This window comes from Sinocyclocheilus grahami, unplaced genomic scaffold (genome assembly GCF_001515645.1).
Source record: "Sinocyclocheilus grahami isolate Dianchi unplaced genomic scaffold, SAMN03320097.WGS_v1.1 scaffold126.1, whole genome shotgun sequence".
Classification (NCBI taxonomy): domain Eukaryota; kingdom Metazoa; phylum Chordata; class Actinopteri; order Cypriniformes; family Cyprinidae; genus Sinocyclocheilus; species Sinocyclocheilus grahami.
In genome coordinates this window covers 4,763,586-4,777,348 of record NW_015505305.1, presented here as the reverse complement: position 1 = coordinate 4,777,348, position 13,763 = coordinate 4,763,586, and the positions used below count along the sequence as shown (strand labels likewise).

General features: G+C 35.1%; 1 protein-coding gene across 1 annotated transcript in view; it reads right to left on the bottom strand.

Moving 5' to 3' along the window:
- Positions 1 to 2,681: 2,681 nt before the first annotated feature.
- Positions 2,682 to 13,763, bottom strand: part of LOC107590279 (dihydropyrimidine dehydrogenase [NADP(+)]-like) — a 199,565-nt gene continuing 188,483 nt past the window's right edge. The window contains 3 exon segments of the mRNA XM_016278981.1: positions 2,682 to 3,386; positions 5,194 to 5,334; positions 5,455 to 5,601. Coding sequence (XP_016134467.1) covers positions 3,216 to 3,386; positions 5,194 to 5,334; positions 5,455 to 5,601 — 459 coding nt within the window. The 3' untranslated portion in view covers positions 2,682 to 3,215.

Below are 13,763 nucleotides of genomic sequence, written 5' to 3'. Positions count from 1 at the left end.
GAGTTACTGTTTTATAGTAATGACATTTTTCACTGTTTGGGCATAATTGTCATTAAAATAGTGTTATAATGTAACAGGTAAAATTTTGCATTTTTTCTTTTAATTTTGAACTATATCTTTAATTTGAAGGGTCAGATGGTCATGTGGTCATGGAGAACTCAACAAACATCTCAAACTTTTGGGAAAAAGTGCACGTAAGTACAGTACACTAACACACACAGGCACTGCACGGGTCTTTCAAATGTTAGAAAAGCAGCCTAGCGGATCATCATTTAAATTTCACTCTGACTCTTGGCTCAAATCCAGACATTAGACAATGGATTGAAATTAAAGCCTAAGCTAATGGGAAAACATGCATGACAAAAACCTCATGGTTAGCCATGTTCAAGCTGAGTGACCCTCGCCCGCCACAGAGTGGATACAGCTGTGACCTGAACAGAAGAGCAATGTTTTTCAGAACATCATTAACATTAATGGAGGTACAATCAATCAAAGACGATTTTAATCTCAAATTGTTTAATATTCCATTCACCTTAACACTTCAAACAATATTTCTGTGGCCACCTGCGAATCCTGATAAGTTGGCCACGCAGTTACCCGTCCTCATGTAGTCGGCAGAATGCATTGATTAATATGTTTGTTTGTGACAAGCACAATTATGCCATTGTTCAGCGTGTACTTTAACAAGCAGAAAGGACTTTTTAGAAATGTCTGGCTGCTGAAGAGAGCGTTAAGGCCAGCACCCTCGTCATCTCCGCAAAGGAGACACGTCAGGACACCCCCACGTGCCGCCGCCGGTTTAATACGGCACTGATTATCGTTTGCACTGGCCTCGAGTTCACACCACTGGTGCGAGATTGATGCCATGTTGATTTTTAATGATGTGAGCTTCGACGCAAGCGGAGAAGGGGCAATGACCATGCAAAATGTCATTCTAATTATCTCGCCAGCCAGCCAATGAGGAAGTAAACATTTACACTAACCTGTAACCCCTGAAGCCGAGACTCGGGGCCCACTTTCAGAATGGAACCCGATTTATTGGCAGTCTCTGATCTGCCCGGCGACTAATCAAACCAGCCGGCAGCGTTCTGCTTCCACCCGTCTGTAAACAACACAGACTACGTGACATCTACATAACAAATATGAACTGCCACCCTTGTTGATGAACACGCGAGACCTCAATTATTTCAGTCTCCTTCAAATGTTTTTCACGTGTTGTGGATCTGCAGGTTGCCCTCATTAACCCTAACCATTATTACAGTATTAATACAGTACATAAGGGAATTGCTTACAATAGTGCTAATCAAATAAGATTGACAACAATGCTTTTTATTAATATGCAAGTCCACAAGTGTGCAATTACAGATAAGTACATATTACTATAAGTAGGCTTACAGATAAGTAAATTATTAGGCAAAAAATTAGATGGTGTTACAGCTGTGTAAAACATATACGAATCTGAATGTAAGTCGCTGGGGTATATTTGTAGCAATAGCCAAAAATACATTGTATGGGTCAAAATTATCCATTTTTCTTTTATGCCAAAAATCACTAGGATATTAAGTAAAGATCATGTTCCATGAAGATATTTTGTAAATGTCCTACTGTAAATATATCAAAACTTAATTTTTGATTAGTAATATGCATTGCTAAGAACTTCATTTGGACAACTTTAAAGGCGATTTTCTCAATATTTAGATTTTTTTTGCACCCTCAGATTTTCAAATAGTTTTATCTCGGCCAAATATTGTCCGATCCTAATAAACCATACATCAATGGAAAGCTTATTTATTCAGCTTTCAGATGATGTATAAATCAATAAAAAAATTGACCCTTATGACTGTTTTGTGGTCCAGGGTCACATATGTCAGATACATATATATATATATATATATATATATATATATATTTTTTTTTTAGGTAAAGTATGACCTGAGATTTAAAAAAAGTAAAGTATAACCTGAAATAGTTTTGATTGTGACATTCAAATTTGTCATTATTTGGACAAATAAGCATATTTTCTCTTTTATGATCATTACCTTAACATGAAACATTTATTAATATATAGTTATTTAAGTAAGTATAATATCATTTGTATACATTTTACAATTAATGCTGCTTTAAATAAACAGCAAAAAAGAAATTGAGGCCAATTATTAAATGACTGTTTTTTAGTAAGAAATTTTGAATTCTTTATCATGTAATGGGCTTAAATTGTATGTTTTTTTTTTATTTTGGGCTGAGATATGACCAAGACATTTCTTTGTGAGATTTATTCATCATTGTTGAGGACAAGTGCACAGTTATCCTGACGGCCCATCACTGTGTTTGACTGTATCACAGAGAGCAAGCTAGGGGCTTGTATGTGCGGTATGGATGGGCCGTGTATTTGTTGAGATAGAGGTGGTCAGACTTGACCTTTTAGGTCCAAGATGAATAACAGCTAGTCTTCATCTCTAATGTCTGGAAATAGTCATAGATGACCTTTACTCAAACTGTTCAGCATATTACTGATGTAGCCCGGCTCTCTAAATGACCCTGTCCAGACGGCTAATGCAATCAAAATCAACCATATTTGTTATTAAGGCTTAGAGGGAAATAAATACAATTAATGTCAATTAGAAATAAGAGTGGGTAACTAATACTTTAGGTTTAGTTTTAGAAGTATACTGGCTTTTTGGATACAATACAGCATGTATAACATCAAACACACCTTTTCTAATCATCATATGACATGGACAACAACGTCGAGTGTGATTCCGAGCCCAACCATCCACCATTCAATTAAAATCCATTCATTTCCTCATTTCCCATCAGCAGCTCTTGTATATGTGATTGCATTCTGTTCTGGATGTAGTGGACGATCCATCATTGTGGCTCTTGTTAAAGGATACAGCGCGGTCTTCTCACATCTGCATAAACAGCCACTATTCCCTCTGCTCAGATTCATTCCCATCAGCCCTCAGAGAAAGAGAGGCAGGAACTTCACCTCGACAAATCGCCTCGCTATTGTTTCAAAATAACACCACGCTTTACACCCCCTAAGATTATTTCTGGATAATTGGCTCCTGAATATAAGGCAATTATTTTTTTTTAAATCTAATTATTTGCTTTCCCTCCTTTACAACAAAGTTAATTCTTCACACTGCAATTACCAAGTAAATTCGATGCTGTGATGTAGACATTTAAATCTTTTTTTTTGTCTGGGATTTCTCTCAGCACACGGGCTCCACGGCTTGAGGGAGGCCTCGCTTTGGCACGTAAGGCGTTGTCCTGGCAACCATCTTGATGCAGTCGACGATGGGGCAGACGCTGAGGCACAGAGTACAGCCGGTGCAGCTGTTCTGAATTGTGGGGAGATGAGTCTCGGGGTCAAACACAATGGCCTGCCAGACACAGAGACATTAGAATCATTATATCCTCACCAGAGGCGACAACCTGCTACGGCTGGACGTCACACAATACAAATGCAACAAAGACTGTGTGCTGTCCCTCCACCGAATCACACAGATGTATGAAACCTGTCAGGAACATGTCATATGGGTCATATTTCACACATTTCACAAAATCAAAATAAGAAAAATTATATTTGTTATTGTTTTGTAATGCAAAATGAAAAAAAAGATGCATTTAAATGTTATTTATTCATCATGGCAGTATTTTTTGTATCTTTTTAGTAATTTTAATAATATAATGATATTATTTTATAATAATATAATAAAAAATTACTGAAATATAAACATAGCAAAAATACAAAAAATGGCAAATATTATTTAAATGTATAAATCATGATAATATTTGTAGTATCTACCTTTTATTTTTTTATTTTAACTAGTTTAAAGATGATTAATAAATTATATATAAAATAATAATAATTATTATTTTACTGTAATAAAGTACAAAATTACTGTATTAAAATAATGAAAATGTAAAGCAAATTATCTTTAAAAAACCTTAAAGTTAATGCAAGTTTTAAAATGTGGATAATTCATTTTTTTATTATTACTTAATAAAATACAAAATCACTGTAATAAAAATGTAAAGCAAAATATCTTTAATTTGAATTAAACTCAAAGTTATTGCAAAGTTAAAGAGAATTTGAGAGGGACATTTGTGTAGTTGTCATAAAAATGCCACAAAATGAAAAATCTTAAATGGGCCTAAAATTAGGCTTCACTTTATGCAAAATATAATTTTTTATGTGAATACACTACAGAGAAGAGGAAGGAACGCCCAGCAATCTAACCGTTATATTAGACTGCTAAAACGATCAGTAAAATGTTGTGTTTGTACGGCAGGAAGATTAGACATTATTTTGGCAGCTGAAAGCGAGTACGGGCACCTTTTCAAACATAACCGGATTGCCGCTAGCGCGACAGAGTGCTGTTTTGTATTGCTTGATGGGCCACCTATTTGATCGTGACACATTATGCTGATGAATGCTCCTCTATATTAGAAAGCATTAATAATGTGTAATTCCTCTTAGAGATCCACTCACAGACAATGAGCGTCACTGTGAACAATTACTGCTTTGATAAAACCCGCACTCTACTTCATCAATACCCTTATGATAAATTGCAAGGGACATTTATTTAACAGGAGAGGGTGAGATGAATACTTTAATAAAACTGTCAGAGCCATCCCACTTGCCGTTCTTCTGCAGGCTGAAGCACAAGGGGACATTGCAGTTTTCAGTGTTAATATTCATTAGAGTCTCTAAAGGGAAAATCAGGTGCGCTAATGAGATCTTTAGTCTGCCAGTAAGAGGTGCTATAGCAGAACTTGTTTTGTTTTTTTATTTTTATGTACATGTATGTCAGGGTAGAACCTTAAATATTAGTATATTGGTTTTAGTTTAGTACTTTGTATAGCATTTTTAGTATTAACTTCGCTTTTTGAAGTAATACAGAATGCTAAGCATGTATGCTAACTGCTAGGCTACATTTTTGCCCGCTCTATGACATATTTTTATTGTTTGTACTAATGTAAACCTTACTCTGTTAGCTAAAGCTGAAAACTGCTGGTTGTTGAGAGCTGGAAATGGTTTATAAAGCTACTAGCTGAAGTCTTTGAGCCCTGGAGAGGCCAGGAGCTGTAATTGAACAGCCGGAGGCTAGGAGCTATGGGTTTGTGTGGGAACAAACAGTGTACGCGTGTCTCTGTGCGGGTGGGCGGATGGAGGGAGGTACGCACCTGGTATCCAGCATCGTTACAGGTCATGTAACACTTCCCGCAGTTAACGCACATCTCCGGATCGATCAGAGCTTGCACTTGCTCCTCAATGTTGAGCTCTTGAAAGGCGCCGATGTGTTTCAGAGCTTTGGCTATCACATCCTGAGCATAAAAAACACAAATATATTGGAACTTCAGACCAAAGCTAAAAGGTTTTCAGGAGAAAAATAGTTTCTGAGCTTTAATGATCTGTAAGCAAGTGTATAATATAAGAAAACCTACTTGAACTTGTGGCACAGGACCCTTGGGAGTGTAAACTCTCATTCCTTGGGTGGAAACAGTGTTGTCAGTGAAGTCTCTCAGTTTCTTTTTGTGGTTCGCAATCGCTTCCTTCTTTTCCTGCAGGTACGGTCCAAAACTGGGCAGACACTATTGGGGAACAAGAAACAAACAGAATGAATTGCATTGCATTGTTATTGTTAACTAAAACCGTTTTTTTTGTTTGGTTTTTTACATGGTAATTGAAATAATTCTGGAATAAAATATTAAAAACTAAAATATAAATATTAGATGAAAAACATTAGACGGAAAAAAAAAAACTAGAACAACAATTGAAATGTTGCCTTGGCATATACAGTAACTGAAATAAAGCATTAAGTATACTGTAATAATAATAATAATAATAATAATAATAATAATAAGTAGACGAAGAAGAAAAAACTATTAATAAATACTATAATAGTATATAGCATAACTATAATAATAAGTATTGTTTTTGTTAACTAAAAACAAAACTAAAACGAATAAAAATAGTTTTCGATAAATGAAAGACAGCTGGTAGAAAATAAAATAAAATGTAAATATTAGATGAAAAATCTAAATAAAATAAATAGAAATGTTGCATTGACATCTAACTAAAATTAAGTTGAATTATAGTAATATTAAATATAATAATAATAATAATACATTAATAAATACTATAATAGTAGTAACTATTAAAAGTTAATTTTTAATTTTACGTAAAATGCGATATCCGCAGAGTTGTTCTGTCATGTTCTTTTTTTCCAAACCGCGACAAACGTCAGTTTCCCTTCTCTGCAGAATGCGTTATATCCGCTCAACCAATCACAGCGCACCATTCCACACACTCTAGATAGTAATGGCGGCGCTTTGAATACACCCGGCATCCTAGTTTTCCTCATCTACTTTGTGATCAACAAACAAACTTAGGGCTGCACGATAAATCGCATGTGATTGTCATGCGCATCTCGTCAGTAAAGCCGGTTCTGTGATTAATAGTAAATCTCCATCACGTGTTTTCAGATGGAGCGGCATTTAATACACAGAGCACTGCAATATCACGTTCATAATCGCAGATGAGTCGCATTCGATTATGAATGTGATATTGCGTAGCTTGTCAGTGTAAGTGTTTTTATTTATCCCATTAATGTTTTTGTTAATACAGCGTATAGCACTAGTCAACTAAATGAATGTAACATGGCAAAGATGAATGCACTTTTGGAAGTTGAATGTAAGTGAAATGTCTTTTTGGAACTTCTGTGGTTTAATGTGATATTTTTGTTCATGTATGTTCATCGTGAAATTTTCTTTTATTGTTGTAATTCATTTATAGCATTAACAAGATGACCTGTTGAATTAATTTTGGGAGCGATGATTGATTGAATGTATTTTCAGTCCAGTGCCTGTATATAAGATTAGTATTGACCAAGTTCAGAATCAAAATCTGGATTTGAATTTTTTATGTTATTATAACCTAAAGATGCTATGTGAAAGTTTGAAACAGAAAATAGTGGTTTTCATCTTGCCACTTTCTTGGTAAAGAAAACACATTTTTACTCAAATTAATCAAAATAGATTTATAGCGTTTTGGAACCAAACTCTTCATATACTGTATATATATATATATATATATATATATATATATATAATACAACATATGATGGCATCTACCTTAAACATAACCGAATTTATTCCAATTATTAAAAATAAAGAAATAATTATTACTATCAATTATAATAATAAATATAATTGTATAAATAAAATAATTATATTAAAATAATAAATATTATAATAGTATATAATATAAATAATAATAGTAAATATTCTACTATATAAATAATACTAAAACAACACTGGTTCTAACAATTCAATGAAGGAATTATGTTAAACAGTAAAAAAAACAAAAAAAAACTACTAGTGGGAGACTTTGTGGCCCACGTTCTTCTCTGGATGTTTGTTATACTATATGTTCTCCAAAAACAGATGCCTGATATCATTTGTTGATTTGGCTACGTTTTCTTTGAGGTAACCAGTTATATTTCCTGTCATACTCAATTACGTTGATTTCTGAAGCACACTCTTCCTTTCATGCAGTGCCATGTGTTCTCCTTTAAGATGCTCTCACCAAGGAGACGGGTATTTATGCTTACTAGTGATTACTGATTCACTGGGCTTCAGATGCCATGTGTACCAAAGCATGAGTGCTGCGTCCCTCATTAGACCATCAGAGAAGTACACACGTTCACAGGAGAGCAAAACAAAGGCATTAAAGACACACTGCTCCCTTCTGAGGAGTGGCTACTCTTTTTCATCCTTGAAAATTAATGAGATCCCTTCTGTCAACATTCAGCGATTTAGAGTCTAATCTGCTCCGGGCTTAACCGCTTTCATTCCACGCGGAGGTGAGACTTCAGGTCTGTGGCGTTTTGCACGAGGTGATGTTTTAATGTTAAAAGAAAGAAAACTTATTGGCAAACACGCACGATCGATATTACATTCGCGGTCCCCAAAGCAGCTGCGCACGTTGTTGAAATCGCTTGTGCATAAAAAGTAAAATGAAAACTGATGTAGGTCACGCAGAATGATTTCTGAGAGATTATTGCCCTTGGTTTACCACTTTTGTATCTTTTGAAGGCCCTGTACTGTAAAATCATGCAATATATTTGCAAAAATATTCATTTGCCATTCAGGCTTAAGACATTACCGTGGCGATGAACAGGGATTGCGGGCTCGCTTGGAATTGGGGGTGGAAGATTCTCCTGTTGATGGATTCGGCAGGAGTGTGTCGACAGAAAACATGATCTCGGCCACTTCACACTCTCTCAGTGAGCGCCTCGTAGAGAACCGGGACGGCTTCACTTATTTGATTCTCCAAGCCAACTCTCACCATGCTAGAAAAACCAGGTCTTGGCAGCTTTTTGGAATACGGTAGTTGATTGTTTGCTGGTCTACGGTGGTCTGCCAGCTTTACCCATAAGATTTCTACACATTTTGGTTTCTATATTCAGGGCCAATCCAGCCTCTATGAATGAATATGGAGACATCTTTTGATTAAATACTGGAATATTAAATACTGTAAATGCTGAAACGTTACATGTGCCAGGTAGGGCAACCTTTAGTGCTTTTCTATAGTATTAAGCCTCAAATGTCAACTATACATCGGATTGGTTTCTTCTTTAAATTATAAAAATATGAATGGTATTATAATGTTATACTAAAACTAAAACAATGGAAACACCCTTAAGATAACATGTAGAAAGAAAAAAACATATCTTAAGTGTAACGAATAACATAAGTGGACTTTGAACGATTAATTGCCGCTTTGAACGAATACGTAATTGTGGCATCCATAATTGTAATTGCGATTAGAAATTGGATTAATTGTGCAGCCCTAGTGCCATGCAAGTATCATTTTTATGATGTAAATCTTTACATTTTACTGGAGATAAAACTAAATAGCTCCCACTAACTGACTAGTCTCAGACAAGCACAAAGTTTGAAGCATAATAAAGGAAAAAAAATATATATATATATTATTATTATTATAATTATTTATATACAACTTTCATTTATTTATAGGTTTATTATTATTATTATTATTATTTATTTATTTTTTATAAAATGTATTTATAGCTGATTACATATTTTAAAACTGAACACTTATGAACACTTATTATGGACATTTTAATTTAGATTTTTTTTTTATTACATATTTCCTGACATTTCCAGATTTTCAATGACTGTAGAAACCCAAAAAAAAAAAAATTATTTATATACAACTTTCATTTATTTATAGGTTTATTATTATTATTATTATATATATTTTTTTTATAAAATTTATTTATAGCTGATTACATATTTTAAAACTGAACACTTATGAACACTTATTATGGACATTTTAATTTAGATTTTTTTTTTATTACATATTTCCTGACATTTCCAGATTTTCAATGACTGTAGAAACCCTGTAATAATCTAGATGACGATGTAACATTTAGACTAAATCCATCATCTTTAAGACCACCTTGGACCAGCTAATAACTATAAAGGACCAGCTTGGACCAGCAATAAAACCAGCAACTAAGGTGGTTTTAGCAGGACTTTCCATAAGAGAGATAGCATATGAATGTGGAGTTACATAATCTGCATATATTGGACAGACATCATATACCCTAATCACCAGAGCTGAATATATTACAGTACATGTAAAATGATTTACATCAAAAAGGAAAAAAGCCAAACTAACTGATTAATCATGGTTTTGAGTTATAGTAGTGGAATGTGGATTTGCTCAATCAAAAGTGACATGGGCATTTTAGGCCCCTCCTGAGCTCTAATCTAGCATAATAGCTCAAAGAATCCACGCAAATGCAAAATTAACACGTCACATGCAGCTGGCACAGAGTGTGTGAGGAGGGCCGGTGGCCCCGTATGGTGCAGGGGGAAGGGGGGCCGCATCCCTGTCGTGTGTTTAAGTGGAGAAATACCTGTTTGCTGTGATTTCCCCAGATTATCATATTCAAGACAGTTCGAATGAAAGGATTCCAACATGCTGCCTCCCCTGGATGCAGGAGAGGGATAATATCAGCACGCTGGCAGGCAGTTTGTCTTCGGCCTGCTAAGGACGGGGTCGCTGCACAGCTCTGCACGGCTGTTTGTGAATAGCGGGTGAGCGGGACGAACAGATGTAATGATGGGACACGACCACAGCTGTATGAACATACACCAACCTGAGTACTCAAACTCATTTAACTTCACACACACATGCAGTCGCACGCTAACACACAACAACACTAAAGAGAAAGACGGCTGGGAATGTTCACTACCGTTCAAACATTTGGAGTTTTGAAGCTTTAGATTTAGTCTCTTATGCTCACCAAGGCTGCAATTATTTGATCAAATATATAGTAAAAACAGTACTATTGTGAAATATTATTACAGTTTAAAATAACTGCTTTATATTTTAAAATATAATTTATTCCTGATTTTGCAGTATCATTACAGTTATCAGTGTCACATGATCCTTCAGAAATCATTGTAATATGCTTATTTGCAGTACAAGAGTCATTTCTTATTATTAGGAATTTTGAAAACAGTTGTGCTGGTTAATATTTTTATAGAAACGGTTACACATTTTTTTCAGGATTCTTTGAAGAACGAAAAGTTCAAAAGAACAATTTATTTGAAATATAAAACTTTTGTAACACTATAAATGTTTTTACGGTAATTTAATGGATCTTTGCTGAATAAACGTATTATTTTTATAAAAAAAAGAAAAAAAAAAGAAATTGAAATTGTGATTTCCAGACCAGGAAAAGTCCATTTTAAAAATAAATTCTTAAAGCATTAAATTAAAACATCTGTAGTCAGTATAAATGTTTCACTGAATGTCTTACAGTAAATATCCATTTTTAACATATAATATAATATAATCAGCTATAAATTGCTTTGTGTGAGCACAATCTCTATATAAAAAAGCATTTTAAAAATCGTAAAATTAAGTAACATTATAAACTTCTTTACTGTCACTTTTAATCAATTTAATGGATCTGAATATTGCTAAATAAAACTATTATTTTCTTAGAAAAAAATAAAAAAATAAATTCTTACTGACCCCAAATTTTTGAATAGTAGTGTAATTGTAGATCAATATTCATCACAGAACCAAATTTATACCTGCTGCTATTTTAGAAAAAAACCCATTAATTTATCCCCAGTCTAAATAGCCCTTCAACAACTTAAGAGTTCACCCAAAAATAAAAAAAATAGTTTACTCATCTTTATGTCATTCCAAACACGTAGGACTTTTTTCTTTTGCGAAATACATGTTGAAAAATGTCCCAGTATTTTCAGTATTTCTGGACTTTCATTGGTCGGATAAAAAGTTTTTCAAACATTTTTCAAAGCGTCTTTTTTTCTTTGTTGCTTTCCAAAGAAGAAAGCAAGTCATGTGACATGATGGTGAATAACAGATGACAGAAAGTTCATTTTTACACGAACTATCCTTGTAGCGCTTGATGCCGAACCTGGGAAACATGCATCACACAACCACATTCCAGATCAAACTGCAATCAGATCTAAAGATATTCCACATTACTGTTCATGCGAAGCCACCAGATGACATTTCTTGGCAAGCGAGTTAGACTGTGCATTTGAATACCGTTTTTCATCACATATACAAAATAAAACATTAATTTAGTGTCGGAGTCGATGTCAGTGCGATAGCTGATCAAAAGATGTTAATCTTTCGCTCATCTGATTTAGTCATGCACAGAGAGCGGGTGTCAAGCAACAAGTCTGAAGGTGAAAAACTCAAAGGCAGGCAGTGACAAAGCTACCTACATGAAAGAGCGACAAGGGTTCAAAGCAGTCGTTTCCCAGCCGAGCACTTCATATGATCCAACTATTAAGTCTTATTTCTCTTTCAACTTCTCATTGCCATTAGGAAAAGATATCAACTCATGAGTCAAAAATAAAAACCATAAAGAATGCTATAAACAACCCTGAAGCACAATACTCGTGTGATTTATCCGCACTCAACCACTGCAGAAGGCTATAATTAAATATAAAAGCCTAAATTTATCTCAAGAGCGTTCAACCCTCATTAATTTGAACCCAGGACAGCACAGAGTCTTTTACAACCCCAATGTTTTTCCTTCATCTCGTTCCTGTTTCTTCATGACACTGCGAGAGGCTTTCGGGTGAACTGGCATAAACCGCAGACGGAGAGGGCATGCCCTGGGAGACAGCCAAAGTAAAGACCCCGGCCTCGGGCGCGACTCAATGCGAGGAAGACATTCTCTTAAACTCATTCAAGGCAAAGCTTTCAACTCCAAACTCCCAGTATGCCGTGCATCCTCCTCGCTTATTTGTTGTTAATAATTTTGTGGCCTGCTATTGAAAAGTCTTCGAGCTGTGAGCATGGTTTAATGAAAAGTACTGGGTGGTAGGGCTGTGTATCACCAGCAAAGTCACGATACGGTGCATATCACGATACATATGCCACGATACGGTACATATCACGATACAGGACTGCACTGAATTTCACCTCAGCAGAATTTAGTAAAACAGCTGTTTATTAAACACTGCATACCATAGGGCCATTGCTAACTATTGGCAGAACAGGCACTTGACCTCTGCATTATGAAGGGCCTCCATAACTGTACCACAGCACAATATAGGTAATGGCATATGTTTCAAGTTTACATTGTGCACTCCCCACCAGGTACAATATTCTTGATTGTTTGCATCTTGTTTTTAAGCCCATAAATAATAATGTACTCATTCTAATACATTTATATTGTAATGTACTCATTATAATATATTAAAATCATCTTAGCATTGTTGGTAGGTTATCATTGCACAAATCAACACACTCTCTACGTTTAAAAAAAAAAAAAGATAAGAGTTCTAAACTAATGCGCTGTCTTCACTGTAACTCCAAACTCCCAGTATGCCGTGCATCCTCCTCGCTTATTTGTTGTTAATAATTTTGTGGCCTGCTATTGAAAAGTCTTCGAGCTGTGAGCATGGTTTAATGAAAAGTACTGGGTGGTAGGGCTGTGTATCACCAGCAAAGTCACGATACGGTGCATATCACGATACATATGCCACGATACGGTACATATCACGATACAGGACTGCACTGAATTTCACCTCAGCAGAATTTAGTAAAACAGCTGTTTATTAAACACTGCATACCATAGGGCCATTGCTAACTATTGGCAGAACAGGCACTTGACCTCTGCATTATGAAGGGCCTCCATAACTGTACCACAGCACAATATAGGTAATGGCATATGTTTCAAGTTTACATTGTGCACTCCCCACCAGGTACAATATTCTTGATTGTTTGCATCTTGTTTTTAAGCCCATAAATAATAATGTACTCATTCTAATACATTTATATTGTAATGTACTCATTATAATATATTAAAATCATCTTAGCATTGTTGGTAGGTTATCATTGCACAAATCAACACACTCTCTACGTTGAAAAAAAAAAAAGATAAGAGTTCTAAACTAATGCGCTGTCTTCACTGTACATCACGCACACACGTTTAGTCACTCACACTGCGCGCAATCACTGAAGAGCTACATTATCTTTCTCAACAAGAAGCTGGTAACATCATCGTTTCTAAAGGAATTAAAGCCACAGCTTCATGTAATTCATACATACACAGCCTCTCTCTCTCTCTCTCTTTCATAAATGAACACTTGATAAATCACACTTTTCTGAGAATAGAATATTGAAGTGGAGATCGCTAAACTGCAAGCTTACCGGTGTTTTC